The sequence below is a fragment of the Oncorhynchus mykiss genome, chromosome 10 (assembly GCF_057628025.1).
Source record: "Oncorhynchus mykiss isolate SJ-2025 chromosome 10, ASM5762802v1, whole genome shotgun sequence".
Taxonomy (NCBI): Eukaryota; Metazoa; Chordata; class Actinopteri; order Salmoniformes; family Salmonidae; genus Oncorhynchus; species Oncorhynchus mykiss.
This window is the reverse complement of record NC_143031.1, coordinates 39,579,409-39,600,000: the sequence shown is the minus strand read 5'-3', so window position 1 is coordinate 39,600,000 and position 20,592 is coordinate 39,579,409. Positions and strand designations below refer to the sequence as shown.

At 43.9% G+C, this 20,592-nt stretch overlaps 1 protein-coding gene across 36 annotated transcripts in view; it reads left to right on the top strand.

Annotated features, from left to right (window-relative positions):
- Positions 1-20,592, top strand: part of LOC110533864 (RNA-binding protein Musashi homolog 2) — a 321,141-nt gene that overhangs the window by 287,563 nt on the left and 12,986 nt on the right. For 8 of the 36 annotated variants that reach the window (XM_090186577.1, XM_036990237.2, XM_090186575.1 and 5 more), the window contains exons 11-12: positions 3,308-3,367; positions 19,794-19,973. In XM_090186577.1, coding sequence (XP_090042703.1) covers positions 3,308-3,367; positions 19,794-19,973 — 240 coding nt within the window. Of the gene's footprint in view, positions 1-3,307; positions 3,425-10,901; positions 12,053-19,793; positions 19,974-20,592 lie in introns of those variants that run through there. The other 28 variants (XM_090186572.1, XM_036990233.2, XM_090186570.1 and 25 more) reach the window with 5 other exon arrangements.

Genomic DNA, 20,592 nt, shown 5'->3' with positions numbered 1-20,592 from the left:
TGCCTGCCCCTCATCAGTCTTTGTGTGAGCCCCTCTGGGCAGAACTGTAGGGGGACTCTGGCCCAGAAAATAGGTCACACCTTGGTGGTCTTCTCACCTCGACAGCATCAGAAAAACATTCTCAACTTCCTCCAGAGAGGGCTCAACACTTCCCCTGTGTGTCTGTCTGGCTGCTAGTCAGCCCAACACACACGGAACGTACACACACAGAACACAACCCACAGAGAACACGGAACATATCACACACAATCCAAAACAGAACACACACACAGAACACTTTCTGCTTTGAAAAGATCAAGACCACATCTATCTGGCTGTCTGGCTGGCGGAATTCTGAGATTGAATTTTCTCATTAACAGTTCCTGTCAGGATAATGTGGGCTGTTCGATTATGCAGAAGGGTATTAGGGCCAGAGTGAAGAGTCAGGCTAGTCGTCAGGCCTAATGACATGCCATTCCTCGGTGTGAGAGAGGGAGGGGAGGGGAGGGGAGAGGAGAGAAGATAGGGGCTGCCGTCTCTGGTGTCAGGCCCTGGGCATGGACGAGTCTCTGTCAGCCAGGGATGGGTGTGTTCATTAGAGAGAGACTGCACTGTAATTACATCGATGCTGTAATAGAGGCATAGACACACAGGCTCAATGTGTTGCTTTAATTGCACACTGTAATGATCCTTGTATTAGTTAAAATGTTAGAGCACTGCACCATTTTACTGAGTAAAGAGCTGGCGGTCCTACTCTGCTAAATACTGTTCAGAGCATATTTGAACACCATATTAAGAGATTAACAGATTGGCTCTGAAAATCTAAGAATAACAAGAAATTGACATTTTCTTGCAATGAGTATTGAGTGGATAAGAACATGACCATGAGGAGGAGAAGAGTTTCGGACCCCCCACAAAATGTCAAACTCCAATTTGAGCGCCTGAAAACAGAAATATTTTTGATGCATTCAGTTTTGCATTCAAATCGCCAAAACTGGTCCATAGCAACTGGTAACTGCTGCCAGATGAAAATACAGGGGACACTCTACAGTGGCAGATCTCCCAGAGAGCAACGCTGTAAAGCTCTAAAGAAGCTGGTCTCTCCCCAGAGTAAAGCCGTTGACATCCCCTCCCCTACCCCCAGCCAAGAGAGTCCCCCACGCTAAATGGAAATATGGCAGTATGGCACAGAGAGCCTCCACCAAGCAGTGCCCATTAGCTGCTGCTAACTCAATTAAGAGGCATGAAAAACTGAGTACGATCAAAACGATAGTGAGCGTTTCAAGGCGTCCTAAGTATTTAATTTGAGTAAATGATTGTGCCACTCCCCCCCCCCCCCCCCCCCCCCCACACACACACATTGATAATTGGGTGAGTGAAGGCTCAGCGTGGAGGAGAGGACCTCCCGCCTACCCAAACCTCTCAGTGATTGCATATACGTGTGTGTGTGTGTGTGTGTGTGCACATACAGTGCCTTGCGAAAGTTTTCGGCCCCCTTGAACTTTGCGACCTTTTGCCACATTTCAGGCTTCAAACATAAAGATATAAAACTGTATTGTTTTGTGAAGAATCAACAACAAGTGGGACACAATCATGAAGTGGAACGACATTTATTAGATATTTCAACGTTTTTTAACAAATCCAAAACTGAAAAATTGGGCGTGCAAAAGTATTCAGCCCCTTTAAGTAAATACTTTGTAGTGCCACCTTTTGCTGCGATTACAGCTGTAAGTCACTTGGGGTATGTCTCTATCAGTTTTGCACATCGAGAGACTGAAATGTTTTCCCATTCCTCCTTGCAAAACTGCTCGAGCTCAGTGAGGTTGGATGGAGAGCATTTGTGAACAGCAGTTTTCAGTTCTTTCCACAGATTCTCGATTGGATTCAGGTCTGGACTTTGACTTGGCCATTCTAACACCTGGATATGTTTATTTTTGAACCATTCCATTGTAGATTTTGCTTTATGTTTTGGATCATTGTCTTGTTGGAAGACAAATCTCCGTCCCAGTCTCAGGTCTTTTGCAGACTCCATCAGGTTCTTCCAGAATGGTCCTGTATTTGGCGCCATCCATCTTCCCATCAATTTTAACCATCATCCCTGTCCCTGCTGAAGAAAAGCAGGCCCAAACCATGATGCTGCCACCACCATGTTTGACAGTGGGGATGGTGTGTTCAGCTGTGTTGCTTTTACGCCAAACATAACGTTTTGCATTGTTGCCAAAAAGTTCAATTTTGGTTTCATCTGACCAGAGCACCTTCTTCCACATGTTTGGTGTGTCTCCCAGGTGGCTTGTGGCAAACTTTAAACAACACTTTTTATGGATATCTTTAAGAAATGGCTTTCTTCTTGCCACTCTTCCATAAAGGCCAGATTTGTGCAATATTCGACTGATTGTGGTCCTATGGACAGAGTCTCCCACCTCAGCTGTAGATCTCTGCAGTTCATCCAGAGTGATCATGGGCCTCTTGGCTGCATCTCTGATCAGTCTTCTCCTTGTATGAGCTGAAAGTTTAGAGGGACGGCCAGGTCTTGGTAGATTTGCAGTGGTCTGATACTCCTTCCATTTCAATATTATCGCTTGCACAGTGCTCCTTGGGATGTTTAAAGCTTGGGAAATCTTTTTGTATCCAAATCCGGCTTTAAACTTCTTCACAACAGTATCTCGGACCTGCCTGGCGTGTTCCTTGTTCTTCATGATGCTCTCTGCGCTTTTAACGGACCTCTGAGAATATCACAGTGCAGGTGCATTTATACGGAGACTTGATTACACACAGGTGGATTGTATTTATCATCATTAGTCATTTAGGTCAACATTGGATCATTCAGAGATCCTCACTGAACTTCTGGAGAGAGTTTGCTGCACTGAAAGTAAAGGGGCTGAATAATTTTGCACGCCCAATTTTTCAGTTTTTGATTTGTTAAAAAAGTTTGAAATATCCAATAAATGTCATTCCACTTCATGATTGTGTCCCACTTGTTGTTGATTCTTCACAAAAAAATACAGTTTTATATCTTTATGTTTGAAGCCTGAAATGTGGCAAAAGGTCGCAAAGTTCAAGGGGGCGAATACTTTCGCAAGGCACTGTACATGTGCGTATATCTATGTGTGCCTGCCTATGCATTCATGTTCACAAATGTATCTCCCGTCTCTCTCTGTCTCTCTCTCCCTCTCTCTGGGTGTAAATAGGAGGGCTGTGTAATTCTGATCCCAAAGTGTTTTGTTAGCACACTAGAACACTGTGGTGATCTCCAGTGGAGCGGCCTCTGGGTCCTACTAGCTAGGTCTGGGATGATAGTGAGTGACGTTTGTCCTCTGTGTACCCACAGGCTTCCCGGCGACGGCGTACGGACCGGTGGCGGCGGCGGTGGCGGCGGCGCGTGGCTCAGGTAGGGGGGCCCGTGGAAGAGGCGGATACATGGCGTACCCACAGAACGCAGGGCCAGGTAAACTCTGCTCTGTCCGTGTTCTGTGTGGCTGCTGCTCCCTCCAGCTTCTCTCGCTGCTCTGCTTCTCCTTAGCACACTCATAGAAACATGTAATGTAGTCCACACACACTGGAGCCCTAAATACTTAAATGAAGGGCACAGGCAGACATTTTATTCTCCAATCCTAAAACTGTCTAAGAATGACTCACCAAAATAATTGGGTGTCAAGCACATAAAGTAGCTTGATCGATTTCGAACACATTTTGACTTGTGTTATACTTCGTTGGCAACGTGCTGCGATAGGTCTGCTTTAGCCCTCAGTGACTAACACTGCTTCTCCAACCAAAGAGCCTGGAGACATCCACTCACTATAAACACACACAGCACTGATTGATTAGCTAACACTTTACACGTGTGTGCAGAGCGACTTCTACCAATAATCTGAAGCACCAGACTTGCAAGTTTCTCCCTGTTTCTCACTCGGCATTGATTCGCCAGTCAGCTTCATTAACATATCTGGCTCTGTCCTCCTCAATAACACTAAAGCAATCAATAGCAGTGAATAACAACCTAGGTGTCGGAAATTGACAAGCAGCATCCAAGCTCTAGGGAAGACTGGCTTTCTTAATCAGACTCAGGTCGTCTCTCTCCAAGTGCTACTGTACCTACCATAGTACTATACTATGTCAAGTGCCTTCAGAATGTATTCATACCCCTTGACTTATTCCACATTCCATACTCTCTGAACGCACTGTATATACTGTATATACAGTGGGGCAAAAAAGTATTTAGTCAGCCACCAATTGTGCAAGTTCTCCCACTTAAAAAGATGAGGCCTGTAATTTTCATCACTTCAACTATGACAGACAAAATGAGAAAAACAAATCCAGAAAATCACATTGTAGGATTTTTTATGAATTTATTTGCAAATTATGGTGGAAAATAAGTATTTGGTCAATAACAAAAGTTTATCTCAATAATTTGTTATACACCCTTTGTTGGCAATGACAGAGGTCAAACGTTTTCTGTAAGTCTTCACAAGGTTTTCACACACTGTTGCTGGTATTTTGGCCCATTACTCCATGCAGATCTCCTCTAGAGCAGTGATGTTTTGGGGCTGCTGATGGGCAACACGGACTTTCAACTCCTTCCAAAGATTTTCTATGGGGTTGAGATCTGGAGACTGGCTAGGCCACTCCAGGACCTTGAAATGCTTCTTACGAAGCCACTCCTTCGTTGCCCGGTGGTGTGTTTGGGATCATTGTCATGCTGAAAGACCCAGCCACGTTTCATCTTTAATGCCCTTGCTGATGGAAGGAGGTTTTCACTCAAAATTTCACGATACATGGCCCCATTCATTCTTTCCTTTACACGGATCAGTCGTCCTAGTCCCTTTGCAGAAAAACAGCCCCAAAGCATGATGTTTCCACCCCCATGCTTCACAGTAGGTATGGTGTTCTTTGGATGCAACTCAGCATTCTTTGTCCTCCAAACACGACCAGTTGAGTTTTTACCAAAAAGTTATATTTTGGTTTCATCTGACCATATGACATTCTCCCAATCTTCTTCTGGATCATCCAAATGCTCTCTAGCAAACTTCAGAAGGGCCTGGACATGTACTGGCTGGGGGCACTGCAGGATTTGAGTCCCTGGCGGCGTAGTGTGGTACTGATGGTAGGCTTTGTTACATTGGTCCCAGCTCCCTGCAGGTCATTCACTAGGTCCCCCCGTGTGGTTCTGGGATTTTTGCTCACTGTTCTTGTGATCATTTTGACCCCACGGGGTGAGATCTTGCGTGGAGCCCCAGATCGAGGGAGATTATCAGTGGTCTTGTATGTCTTCCATTTCCTAATAATTGCTCCCACAGTTGATTTCTTCAAACCAAGCTGCTTACCTATTGCAGATTCAGTCTTCCCAGCCTGGTGCAGGTCTACAATTTTGTTTCTGGTGTCCTTTGACAGCTCTTTGGTCTTGGCCATAGTGGAGTTTGGACTGTTTGAGGTTTGAGGTTGTGGACAGGTGTCTTTTATACTGATAACAAGTTCAAACAGGTGCCATTAATACAGGTAACAAGTGGAGGACAGAGGAGCCTCTTAAAGAAGAAGTTACAGGTCTGTTAGAGCCAGAAATCATGTTTGTTTGTAGGTGACCAAATACTTATTTTCCACCACAAATTGCAAATAAATTCATAAAAAATTCTACAATGTGATTTTCTGGATTTTTTTTCTAATTTTGTCTGTCATAGTTGAAGTGTACCTATGATGAAAATGACAGGCCTCTCTCATCTTTTTAAGTGGGAGAACTTGCACAATTGGTGGCTGACTAAATACTTTTTTGCCCCACTGTATATGCTCCTGCGGTATGATCATGTGAATGTAAGCTTCAATGTCCTGATGGAAACTGTTTGGAAATATGACCCATCAATACACACACACACACACACACACACACACACACACACACATACCCTGCCCGTCTTCCTCTTCTCTTTTGAGCTGCATTCACTTCAGCGCAGGCAACACAGGAAGCCAATCAGATGTTCTGTCTCTCCAATCAGGCCTCTTGATCTTGCGTTTTCAAAACAAACAATCTGCCAGACAATGGAGCTCAACGCCATTCACTGAGAGTTAAACAGGGATGTGATTTGCTGATGATTCCTTGGAGAGGATGAGACAGGGGCACATCTTGTACAGTTGTCAGATCCTGACAACTCTGTGTTGCCTGATAGTGCTGGTAGATGATGTATGGGGGTAGAGTGATGGTGACCTCACAGGTCTCCTGTAGTCTAGGTAATGAGGAGCCATAGGGGGCTCTCTCAGCTCTGATGTTTGAGCCGCCATAGTTTACTGCACACACGCACACACACACACACACACACACACACACACACACAAACACACACAGGGTAGATAAACAGGGTCGAGCGCTGAGGAAGACGAAGCGTGTTTAAATGTGACCTTCCTCTCAGCTAATCTCCCGCTCGTCTCCTCTCCGTTGTGTGGCGCCGTACTGGGGTGAACGGGTGCATCTCGTTACCTCCCCGCCGCGCTCATATTTACCCACACGCTTATCATCCCACAGAGCGAGCAAGCCTTAAACCCTCGTCTCTGTCTTCCCCTCGCCACGTGGCTGGCTGCTCACCGGTGTGCCTGCCTGCTCCGCAGAGAGCCAAGGGTAAATGAAAGACAGTCCCCAACACTGGGTTCTGTCACCCTCCTCTCTGGCTCTGACAGCCCACGGCTTAATGTCACCGGTCAGATCGACACCATGCTCACATGGCCTCCCTCTCCATGACAGTGCTGCTGCTGCTGCTGCTGATGGAAGGTATTTTTAAGTCCTCCGTAAGGCTCTTTACTCTCTGGGTAAAGCAGTCCCTAGGACTGGCCTTGCCTTGCCATCACGCCATAACAACTTAGCCCTGAATGACAAGAATGGAATCTGAATGTTATTCCATGTGTCCCTCCCCGATGTTTGTCCTTCTGTGGATGTATGATAGATGATGGGCCTGTATTACTGAGGTCATATGTGAAAATGTATGTTCTGAATAGGTATAGCTGTTTGACAGACACTGATGGATAACATGTCATTGATGAGTTATTGCCATGTTAGTTTGTTTTCTGGGATATAATCAGCAGAGTTGATCAGTGAGTATGTTAACATGCACTCTAATCATTTGATAGGAAAGGGATTAGGGCAGTAGGCTGAGTATGGCAATAGTCATATAAACATCTTACTCTGCTTACCTTGAGCGGCGATCATAACCGAAGTAAGCATATGGCAATTAAAACACCCGGTTTTCTGAGCAAATCTTTCAGATGATTAGGACGTGTAAACACGTTAATGGGAGTTCCAGCAGTGTGTTTGGTCTGCGCGTGTGCCAGCACCAGCCGCGTCAGCCTATGAAAGTGTACGTCTTAGAAATAGTTTTCACACACAAACACACCAACTCAGAATCAAATAGCCTTCGCCAAAAGAAAACCAAAAAAAACATGGTCGCTGTGGTAGAACATTTATTTTGATTTTCTGCATTCCTCAGAGTCCCATCAGGTAGCCTGATTTCAGATGTGTCCCATGGAAACAGGATCATTTGAGAAATCGCTCTTCTTGCAAAGCTTATCAATGTTTTAATCAAACTATTATATTAATCTGACGATCCACAACAATCGTATTGGTGTGTGCATGTAACCATACTCACTGAGAAGACAATAGGGGTTGTTATTGATGGACTCTGTGGCCCTGTCATTCCCATGGACAAAGTTGATTGATCAGTAAGTCACAGTAAAGTCTAGTGCGCTCTGACCTGACCTTTTTGGGCTCTAACAATGGGATCACCCATTACATTGAGATCACTGGATCTAGGGGCAGCAAGTAGCCTAGTGGTTAGAGCGTTGGGCCAGTAACCGAAGTGGTTGCTGGATCAAATCCCCGACCAGACAAGGTAAAGAAATATGTCGTTCTGCCCCTGAACAAGGCAGTTAACCCACTGTTCCCTGGTAGGCTGTCGTTCTAAATAAGAATTTGTTCTTAACTGACTTGCCTAGTTAAATAAAGGTCACACATCTCCTCTTTGATCCTCCAACAGAGGGAGATCACCCATCAAAGGGCTGTCTTTTAGAGGCAACATCATCACTTTGGACTGTAGGTTCATGTGTGCGTTCAACCTTGGAGTTTTGCTAACAGTATTCAAAGCCAGATTTCCACAGCCCCATAACTCTGCCTTACAGAGACGGCATACTAAGAACAAACTCTGTAGCTACAGGTGCCTTTGAATGGGGAGTGGCAGCATAGCTACATGTGCTAAAGAAATAAATGAAATTTGACCAAAACAACAGAAACGCCATGCATATCCATGGCGAGACTCAGAATCTCTTCATTTCCACACATCAAAATGTGCCTGTTTATATGTGTATTTCCCACTATGTTGAGGTAAAATATAATATAATACTTGTATAGATATCATCCTCAATATATGTTCATGTCATCTTCACCAATCAACTGCATTACACTTAAAAATGGCTTCAACTACCACCACCGATTTCTATATGACTAGCTACACTGTAAAGGGGTTGCCGTGAATTTGACAGTAACTTACAGGCAGCAAAGTGGCAAGTAAGTTACTGTATTTCATATTGCAGTACACCTACTGTAATCTAAATACAGTAAAGCAAGTACTGTGTAATGACACACAGTGCAATACTGAAGAATTTACTTATTGCACTGTAAAAAAATAAATGCTACTGTAATTGTCATAAATTAATGGATTTCGTTGGGTGGAGGTTTCACAGTATTTTACTGTAATTACATGGGATTGGTGCAAGTAGGTCGGCTGCTAGGTAATGTGTTTTGCACAGCATATCAATTCATATTTGGTGTTTTGGGTCAGTTGCACTTCTAGAGGCCTTAACAAAGGCTTCCTCACTGGCAGCAACTACAGGGCAAAAAAGACCAAAAGGACATGGTAAAATACATGCAGCCATTCCAATCTGTCCCCCTGTATATGTTTCATTGATGGGACATTATAACCACGTACTATATGAGTTAAACTGGTACGGCTCTCACACTAACGGTTGGAACAAATATAGCCTCTTACAAGGCACGCCTCAAAATATGTTAATGATATGTTAATGAGAAGGAGAAAAATACGGTACAGCAATTCCTTCCCCGCCCACAACAGTTTCCCGCAATGCACCATCAATTACAGTATGCTGCAGTATAATGCTTTCACAGTATTTTACTGTTGATAATAGCCAAGATCACAGTAGAAATGAGTTTCCCTTGACAGTATATGCTACCAGCTTATAAGACAGACAAATACAGTTGATGTCGGAAGTTTACATACAACTACATTTAAACTCTTTTTTTCTTTTTTCTTTTACAAATCCTGACATTTAATCCTTGTAAAAATTCCCTGTCTTTGGTAACTTAGGATCACCACTTCATTTTAAGAATGTGAAATGTCAGAATAATACTAGAGAGAATGATTTATTTCAGCTTTTATTTCTTTCATCACATTCCCAGTGTGTCAGAAGTTTACATACACTCAATTAGTATTTGGTAGCATTGCCTTTAAATTGTTTAACTTGGGTCAAACGTTTCGGGTAGCCTTCCACAAGCTTCCCACAATAAGTTGGGTGAATTTTGGCACATTCCTCCTGACAGAGCTGGAGTAACTGAGTCATGTTTGTAGGTCTTCTTGCTCGCACACGCTTTTTCAGTTCTGCCCACAAATGTTCTATAGGATTGAGGTCAGGGCTTCGTGATGGCCAGTCCAATACCTTGACTTTGTTGTCCTTAAGCCATTTTGCCACATCTTTGGAAGTATGCTTGGGGTGATTGTCCATTTGGAAGACCCATTTGCGACCAAGCTTTAACTTCCTGACTGATGTCTTGAGATGTTGCTTCAATATATCCACATAATTTTCCTGTCTCATGACGCCATCTATTTTGTGAAGTGCACCAGTCCCTCCTAAAGCAAAGCACAGCCACAACATGATGCTGCCACCCCCGTGCTTCACGGTTGGGATGGTGTTCTTCGGCTTGCAAGCCTCCCCCTTTTTCCTCCAAACATAACGATGGTCATTATGGCTAAACAGTTATATTTTTGTTTCCTCAGACCAGAGGAGATTTCTCGAAAAAGTACAATCTTTGTCCCAATGTGCAGTTGCAAACCGTAGTCTGGCTTTCTAATGGCGGTTTTGGAGCAGTGGCTTCTTCCTTGCTGAGCGGCCTTTCAGGTTATGTCGATATAGGACTCGTTTTACTGTGGATATAGATACTTTTGTATCTATACAGAACGTGTCTCCTTCCTGAGCGGTATGACGGCTGCGTGGTTCCATCGTGTTTATACTTGCTTACTATTGTTTGTACAGATGAACGTGGTACCTTAAGGCATTTGGAAATTGCTCCCAAGGATGAACTATACTTGTGGAGGTCTATAATTGTTTTTATGAGATCTTGGCTGATTTCTTTTGATTTTCCCATGATGTCAAGCGAAGAGGCACTGAGTTTGAAGGTAGGCCTTGAAATACATCCTCAGGTACACCTCCAATTGACTCAAATTATGTCGATTAGCCTATCAGAAGCTACTAAAGCCAAGACATAATTTTATAGAATTTTAGTGTATGTAAACTTCTGACCCACTGGAATTGTGATAAGTGAAATAATCTGTCTGTAAACAATTGTTGGAAAAATGACTTGTGTCATGCACAAAGTAGATGTCCTAACCGACTTGCCAAAACTATAGTTTGTTAGCAAGACATTTGTGGAGTGGTTGAAAAACAGGTTTTAGTGACTCCAACCTAAGTGTATGTAAACTTCTGACTTCAACTGTCTTAGTATTTTAGTAACCACATTGTGAGCCTGTTACAACATCACATAAATGATGACGGAATTCATAAATATCCACTTTGTTAGATCAGGTTTTTTTGAATGGCCACCATTGACAGCGTTTCTGCTCTTTCCCCCACGGTCTGCGTTCCATTGCCACCTCACCCAGGGCCCTTCTCCACTGGAGGCCAGTCTGTCCTCTCCCTCTTGGACTGGTCAACGTGCCTGCCTCACTCAATCTGACTCCACATCTGTCTGTCTACCTGAGGAGCTGCTTGATTGACATGTCAGCCTGGGGTTTAGACCATTTGTTACCCACCACCTCTGATCTCCCCTCCTCCGTCCCCTCTGATCTCCCCTCCTCCGTCCCCTCTGATCTCCCCTCCTCCGTCCCCTCTGTCACACTCAGAGATATTTCTGCCGCTCTCAGTCTCTCATTCAGGCCCTTTCAGCTCCTTCCAGAGGAATGAGCTCTTATTATGTGAAGCGGAAATGAGTGGGATGTTTCAGAGTCTTGGAGATGAGATGGCCTATTCTCTTCTCAAGGCCTCTGCAACGTCTGTAAACCTGCATCGATCGCCAAGGAATTTCTGCTGCCGAGCTCATGAGGGCCGGGGATGTTCTTTTGGTCTTAATGTTTTGCTTACTCTACCTCTTTGCCTTTAATTCTCTCTCTATGCCTTGCTCTCTCTCTCATTTTCTTCACCGCCCTCTGCGCCCCTTCCCTCTTTCTCCTCCTCTTTTTCCCTCTCCTTCTCCCTGTCCCATCCTCCTTCCCCCGTGAGTTAGTGGATGTCAGTAAGATGCTAACTCAGTGGGAGCGTATCAGTCTCGTCAGCTAAAGAGGCTCCTTACATGTCCAGTTCTCCTGGCCAGCGGTCCCTTGATACACAATAAGTGCATTGTGCTGAAGGTTAACGTGGCTTCAGTTCCGTCCATTATTATTTCTGTAATAAGCACATCTCTCAGGGCCTTTTCTATGGCCAATCAATTCTGTCTTTATCCTCAGTGCCCCAGTGACCTCAGAGACCTGGGGAACACTGAGGCCATGCTTTAATGTGACCTTTCCCACTACACAGAGCACAGTTTAATGCTTTGGTAGTAATATTTCTATTTCACAAATAATTGTGCTTTTAAAACAGCGCTTGGCAGTGTTATCCCCACAGAGGGATTTAAACAGTGAAATAGTACTTAACATGTCCCTGCTTTTGGAACAAGGGATGTGTTGTTTTCAAGATACAACTTGTACGTTCTGCAACATGTTGACATGAATCTGTAATGACATCATTGACATACATTTAATAAATGGTATGTTATCTATCTATGTTTGGTTTGATCATTTATACCATGTGATTGATATCCCCTAGGAAATATATTCTGCCTTAGAGAGAAACAAGAGGTTCTCATGTAGATGTAGATTTCAGTATTCTCCTCCACTGAACCCTGGCTGTTTTTGTTTTCTACTGAGGAACCCACAGCTTGCTTGGAGAGGGAAATATTTTGGCACATTTTGCCACATTATCTGAGATCATTATCCATTTCCTCCCAACAAGCTCTGTGATCCTGGGAAGTGCCCCAGAGGAGTCTGGGATTGGCTGTGTTCATCGGGCTAAATTAATCTGGATCCCCAGTCCCCATGGGTGCTCAGGTCCGTCCGTTTGTCCCAGATGCTGCTCCGCTTAGCTCAGCGACGAGCCCAGAAGAGCATCACATGTCCTGGGTACGAGCATGCCAAACCAATCCATGTGACAGTGGTATACTCCGGGTTTGACTGGGGCCCAGAGAGAAGATGTGACATGTGGGGAGGGTGAGGAGTTCCTGTCCCTCTCTCCCCAGCTCCTGTCCTACAGTGCAGTGGCTCACACAGCTGTGGCTGGCAGATGTTCAGGGGTCACAGAAGAAAATGCCCTGGGATTTGGTCCATGCTGTGCCTCTCCAATGGGCTTCAGGCTGGAGCCATGGCCTCACTCACTTTGGTTTCTAGTGGAAGTCAGAAAATCTTTTGCATGAATATCATTTAAAGACTTATAGCTTTACCTTATAAACCATTAGTCACTCATAAACACAAATCAAAACTCTTGTCAAATGGTTGTAGGTTGTGTTATTACAAGGACAGCACAGGATCTGAATTGTCCTAGTGTTCCATAGTGTTCTGTTGTTGTGCTCCATAGCCCTCCTGACACACCTGCAGGAGGGGAAATAGCCTACGTCACGCATCACGTTGTCACACGGCTGGTTAGACACCTGTGATTTACTGTCAGAAAACATTCTCTTTTATGTTATTTTGAACATTTTCTTTCCCTTCGATGATGCACCCCTGGAAGCTCTCAGTGTTTCAAAAACGATTGAAAAGGGAAGAAAGAGAGAAAGAATGAAAGTCTAAAAGAAGAATAAAGGCCTGGTTATGGGGTAGTAAATGCAGAAATATATCATCTGTTAAACTTCATTAGCCAAGCCTTTCTAAGCACAAAATGACAAGACATTAAATATGTATTATTTATGAAATGTCGGTGCTTTTTGATAAGGGGGTCTAGTGCTGTTAATTAGTCACTCATTCAGTCAGAAAATGCTATTTCAAATGGAAAGTGAAAGCTACTCTCAGCAGCACAGAGAAATGGCATAGGTGGAAATGGAGTAGCTAATTACAGTCGCTGTGAAATTCAAAGCTAATTTGGGAAGCCGTATGACAGGTTTATTGACATCCTCCGCAGAGTGACGTGTGCGGATGGCCACCAGGGACTTGAGAGGGGGCATGGGAGAGAGGGATGATTGGGAGCAAATGTCGCTCTAGGTGTTTGTGTGTGTGTGTGTGCCTGTGACTATGTGTGTGTGCCTGTGAGTGTGTGTGCGTGTGCCTGTGACGGTCTGTGCGTGCCTGGGTGTTTGTGTATTAATATTTGTGTGAGTATGTCTGTGTGTATTTTGGGGAATTGAAGCTTCAGTGTCGGGATAAACAGACTTTTGTTAGAGAACACTGGTGCACTCTTAAACACCTTGTCCTCTCTCTAAAGTGGTAAAGTGGAGAGGAATATGCCCTGTATTTTAGCACGAACATGATAGGGTTCTTTGTCTGTTTTTTCATAGAGAGGAGCAGAGTAGCAATACTTTCAAGGCAGTGGTTTGCAATCTTTCCTTAGAGGCAGTCATCTGGCAAAGTGGAAATGAGAGAGGAGCATTTATCCACTTGAAGAAAGCCATCTTCGTGATGGCAGTATGCTATGAGAGAAGCAGCCTCTCCAGCATTGAACTGTGGAGCTCTTAGCTGGCCGATGAGAGCTGACCACCCCCATCCCCAGCAGCCTCTGGCCAGTGGGCAAAGGGAGAGAGAGAGAGAGAAAATTAGAGGGGGGGATAATTATCAGTATAAATGGAGCTCGGCGAATGATTCGCACTGCTGGGCCTCCTGATCTGGTCTCCAAGGCAACCTCAACCTGCTCATTTGTTTTGTAGATGAGTAATTACATCCAATTAGACCAGAAGGGGGGGGGGGGAATCAAGTCCAAAGAAGGGGCCATTGTTCCGGTTAGATGGTGTGAATATTAATAATGGGATTGTCTCAGGCTCATAACAGATCAGTGATGCAGCTGTGGGGACCTACTACAGCCTACTGCCCCATCACACTACAGAGATGATCTGTGTGTGTGTCCCTTCCACAGAGTGCATGCCTAGTTAAATCTCCTCAGTATAGTGTGGTAGTGCAACCACCTAAACTTGACCATGAAAGAGCAAGGGAAGACATCTTACACTGCACATAGTGTCCTGCTCAGTTGAATAGTCACAGACTGTTATTGCAGAAGGAACGTCAGGACACATGGTGCTGCGGCTGTCTGCAAAGCATTGCTTTATGGCACCGTTTCTGTCCTCAGTCACCTCAATCAGAATGTTATGTTTTATGTTCTGCCCTGGTGAGTACTGATAGCCACAATGCATTTATTATCGACAGACAAAAACAGAGGAAGTTTATAGGTAATCATGTGGATGCTCCTTGCATGTGAAAGAGCTCAGAGAGTATTGTCTTCTAAGGAAAAGTCATTGTGTCATATGATATTCCATGGTGGTGTATTCATTTGTGGTAGTTGTATTGATAGAGACAGATGTTCCTGTAATGTAAAAATACAGTAGAGCAGTTTATAATGAGCTATATTCTAAAGCACCACTGGGATTCACCTAAACTACACACATTGTATGCATACACACATATACAAGCCCCCTCCATCCCCCAACATCAATGTGCTAGTGTATCTCTAACAGCTTGATAAAGAACATATGTCTGTTTAGGTGGATCTCAGGAAAGCCATAATTTCTTTGGTGCTCAGAGACTTTTCTTCACTCTCATTCTGTTCCGCACCTTCGCCCAAGTGAAAGTTGCTTAAAACATTTGTATGCCCTGAAAATCAAATTAGTTGGGGAAGATAATCAAGCTATTCGGCCTCTCCCAGATGTGTGCTTTTCAGGCTTTGATCCATAGAAGGAAGCATTTTCAGACTCATTTTATTCATATGCTGTCCCACAGATGGCACTATCATTAGAAGCAATCTACCTGAACAATAAAAGTAATTTTGCCTGGCTTTATTAGATAAGACCTTGCCGGCAGCTGAGGGCTAATTGTCCGTGTCAGCGCAAACAAAGCCGCCATGTGTATTTGTTGTGTGTGTTGATGTCGTCTTTGTGTCCTGTCGTTCCTGCTATCGTAGAATTGGCGGATTTATGCAGATTGTAACAGGAAGCTGCCATTGTCGGGGGCCTGACAGCCAGTACCATGAGGATGTGGCACGGTTGGCATGGCTTCCCTCCCCTCTCCCCTCCCTTAGCCCAGCGCCTCTCAGCCGTTTAACTAACGGGGGAGATTGTGGCAAGGCCTTTGTAAAGGTTGCTGCTTGTTTGTTGTTAAAGATCTAATTAGGAAGAGGAGAGGAAGCAGAGGAAGCTTGTCTAATTAGAGGTGAGCATGGAAAAAGCACCTCGGAAACTCAAGGACGGCCACCTATTAGCGTGGATGTCACAAACAGATTAAACGCCAGTGTCCCTAGTTTCTCTCTTCTTGGTCTCCTTACGATTAAAGCTGGCTGAATGCATATTTCCGTGAATGTTGCCTCAAGGCAGCTTTCCATAGCACAGGCAGAAGAAAGGAGGGATTGGGGGGCGGGGGTGAAGATAAGGAGGTGGAACGCTCAGGAAATTTGCTCCCTTATCCCCCTTCTCCACTCCCGGAAGAGAGCACATTCTTTAGAGAAAAAAAGCAGTGACCCTCTGAAATGCCCTCGTCCATAATTCAACCTGGCCCATCCTCACTGAGTCCTCATCCCCGTACTGCAGAGGGAGTGTCATCCAGGTCATTGCTGTGTGTGAGTGACCGCCCCTGCCTGGGAGGACAGGCTCTGTGGTTAGTGGCATGGTGACGGCGTAGGGTACAGAGAAGATGCAGCTGGGTTTAATGACGGTGGTACACGTGCAGAATGCTGAACGACCATGTGTAAGATAAAGGCACAGACAGACAGACAGCAGCCTCCAGGACTGAGATACAGAGACAGACTGAGGACTGTGGGTTGAGGGCAGTGACTCAGCACCTGTCTCTTGGTCTCATGTCCTTTCATATCCTGTCTGTATCACACTGAGAGGAGACAGCTCTGTCAGACCACTGGAGTCAGCAGGTACTTAACATTCTCTCATTTCTAGACTTGTTTGGGAAGACTTGTCTCAGGCTAGAAAGATTTAGGTGAAAGTAGGTTTTTATCATTCATTCAGACATTCTTCTTGCGTTCCTGCATCGACCCATTTACACATAATTTCCTTCATTGTCCCATTAATGTCGCCCTAAATCAGAGTTTTCCTCATTGATAAAGACCGATCGATTTTCCATGGCAACTGCTTAAGAGAGATGTAAAGGGGATTATTGTCTTATGGAGCTGTCTTCCATGTGTCACCGTTTACATGACTGGAAGTGGGAAGCAATGTGGGAAGCCTGCCATTTTAGGGGCCCATAATTTGAGGAGTGGGCATGGAGCCCACGTAGCGCTCGGTGAAACGAGGGGGGCCCTAAAGCGCCGGTTGAGGAGCACGCCTGTGTTTGGATTTCATTTGGCAGCTGCTAACAAGCTCATAATGGAGGTCTAGGTGTGACACGGCTTTGATCGCCTCTTCAGCTGGAGACCCAAATAAACAAACACACGGCGAGGAGACCCGCCGGGAAAAGAGCCGCTGACGCCAATCTCAGTTTTTTCTTGAGTGGATTAACTCCCCATATTGAAGAGGTGCACGATGCAACATGTGCCTTTAATGGCTCTCTTTATATGAGCAGTTTGTCTCAGATTAAGAGGACAAGCAATAAACGTCAGCATGTCGTGTTGCTGAATGACGATTTCTGAAGCGTTGATAATCCTCCATCTGTGTTGAAAGAAGGGTATGTTGGAATAGCCCAAGCTTAATTGTGGAGTGTTTTGGAGTCTTTCCTTCTATTTATGGTCAATACACATGAATGTGTCTCTTTGTTATCAAACCAGGAGAAAATGTCACATGCATAGACCTCAATCTGCAGTTGTAGTGGTTCAAAACCAGAGGCTTGAAATTAATTATTGATTTGTGAGCATTCAACATTTTCCTCCCGTTGAATGATGAGAGTTTCCTTCAGGTATATCCAGTAAGCATTATAGTCATCATGATGAGAGTTTCCTTCAGGTATGTCCAGTAAGCATTATAGTCATCATGATGAGAGTTTCCTTCAGGTATATCCAGTAAGCATTATAGTCATCATGATGAGAGTTTCCTTCAGGTATATCCAGTAAGCAGTATAGTCATCATGATGAGAGTTTCCTTCAGGTATATCCAGTAAGCATTATAGTCATCATGATGAGAGTTTCCTTCAGGTATATCCAGTAAGCATTATAGTCATCATGATGAGAGTTTCCTTCAGGTATATCCAGTAAGCATTATAGTCATCATGATGAGAGTTTCCTTCAGGTATGTCCAGTAAGCATTATAGTCATCATGATGAGAGTTTCCTTCAGGTATATCCAGTAAGCATTATAGTCATCATGATGAGAGTTTCCTTCAGGTATATCCAGTAAGCATTATAGTCATCATGATGAGAGTTTCCTTCAGGTATATCCAGTAAGCATTATAGTCATCATGATGAGAGTTTCCTTCAGGTATATCCAGTAAGCATTATAGTCATCATGATGAGAGTTTCCTTCAGGTATATCCAGTAAGCATTATAGTCCTCATGATGAGAGTTTCCTTCAGGTATATCCAGTAAGCATTATAGTCATCATGATGAGAGTTTCCTTCAGGTATATCCAGTAAGCATTATAGTCATCATGATGAGAGTTTCCTTCAGGTATATCCAGTAAGCATTATAGTCATCATGATGAGAGTTTCCTTCAGGTATATCCAGTAAGCATTATAGTCATCATGATGAGAGTTTCCTTCAGGTATATCCAGTAAGCATTATAGTCATCATGATGAGAGTTTCCTTCAGGTATATCCAGTAAGCATTATAGTCATCATGATGAGAGTTTCCTTCAGGTATATCCAGTAAGCATTATAGTCATCATGATGAGAGTTTCCTTCAGGTATATCCAGTAAGCATTATAGTCATCATGATGAGAGTTTCCTTCAGGTATGTCCAGTAAGCATTATAGTCATCATGATGAGAGTTTCCTTCAGGTATATCCAGTAAGCATTATAGTCATCATGATGAGAGTTTCCTTCAGGTATATCCAGTAAGCATTATAGTCATCATGATGAGAGTTTCCTTCAGGTATATCCAGTAAGCATTATAGTCATCATGATGAGAGTTTCCTTCAGGTATATCCAGTAAGCATTATAGTCATCATGATGAGAGTTTCCTTCAGGTATATCCAGTAAGCATTATAGTCATCATGATGAGAGTTTCCTTCAGGTATATCCAGTAAGCATTATAGTCATCATGATGAGAGTTTCCTTCAGGTATATCCAGTAAGCATTATAGTCATCATGATGAGAGTTTCCTTCAGGTATGTCCAGTAAGCATTATAGTCATCATGATGAGAGTTTCCTTCAGGTATATCCAGTAAGCATTATAGTCATCATGATGAGAGTTTCCTTCAGGTATATCCAGTAAGCATTATAGTCATCATGATGAGAGTTTCCTTCAGGTATATCCAGTAAGCATTATAGTCATCATGATGAGAGTTTCCTTCAGGTATATCCAGTAAGCATTATAGTCATCATGATGAGAGTTTCCTTCAGGTATATCCAGTAAGCATTATAGTCATCATGATGAGAGTTTCCTTCAGGTATATCCAGTAAGCATTATAGTCATCATGATGAGAGTTTCCTTCAGGTATATCCAGTAAGCATTATAGTCATCATGATGAGAGTTTCCTTCAGGTATATCCAGTAAGCCATATAGTCATCATGATGAGAGTTTCCTTCAGGTATATCCAGTAAGCATTATAGTCATCATGATGAGAGTTTCCTTCAGGTATATCCAGTAAGCATTATAGTCATCATGATGAGAGTTTCCTTCAGGTATATCCAGTAAGCATTATAGTCATCATGATGAGAGTTTCCTTCAGATATATCCAGTAAGCATTGTAGTCATCAAATAAAGCTCTATTGACCTGCACTTGTAATAATTCTCCAACATCACCCCTCTCTGTCAATTGCAGGACAATGTGAGGGAATCAGGTTAGACTGATTCGTGTCTAGGCTTCAGAGACAGCCATTCCTGCTACTTCACTGTTTGTCTTATGATTGCTAATAGCCAGTCAATCATCCTGTTATCTTAGACAGTCAACCATTGAAATGTGTTGGGTTCCCTAGAGGGATGATGCACTAGTCTGGTGCTGACAGACTCCTACAACTCAGACACAGACTGGCAGCAGGTTCTGCTGGGGAGAGAGAGCAGGGAGAGGACGCCATGTATCTCAGCTAAATGAACCCGTCATAATGTCACACACCAACCATGCCATGCTAAAGAGTCTGGACAACATTGACTACTGTGAAACATTGAAACCAAACGTTTTCCACAATGATGGAGTCCCTTCCCCTCCCCTTCCCCACCCTATACTGTACCTCTCAGGCTTTCCCGATTACGGGTTTTACTCTGCGCCCAGTGACCAGAGGGGGGCGCCCTGCTCCTTTGCGGACTATGGCTCCCTGGGGCCCCAGGCGGCTCAGATGCTGCACAGTGAGCATGCCACCTCCGCCTGCAACTCCCCCCTCCAGCACCTGCACAGCCCGGATCAGTTTAAGAGCCCAGGTTTGTATGTGCGCATCTCTCCCATTCACCTTCTGGACTGTTCAGTTTGATTCATGATGTTTCCTCCATACAGATGATCTATGCTTTTTTTTTGTCTACGTTTTCTTTGTCTATAATGGAAAAAATAAACGTGAAAAGGATGAACGTTTTGCCAGCAATGCATTGCATGTTTTATCCTCCTTTTTGATTTTCAATGTACCTTTTTCTGTTTATTTGTGAGGATTATTCCATGCCCCTGCTTGCACCTAGGGGAGGACATGCATGTTTTCCTCCATATGCATGTAACAGAGCAGGGGAGGCAGATGACTGGACTACAATGTCCTCTGTGAGAGAGATAACATTTACTTGTCATGTCTCCATCCACATGAACATTTGAACCTTTTGGATCTCTACGTTTGAATGAGAGACTGACTGACTGACTGGATGACTGACTGACTAGCTGACTGACTGACTGAAAGAGTTAGTCAGTTAGAGCATATTGTGAATGATTGAGTGAAGGAAAATGAAAGGACCTGTGGTGAAAGCATGATCACCTCCATTATTGTTTTGTGAAGAACTAGGCAATCAATCAGTAGACATGATTTGTGTATACATTATAGTAACCTTACGTCCTAGTACA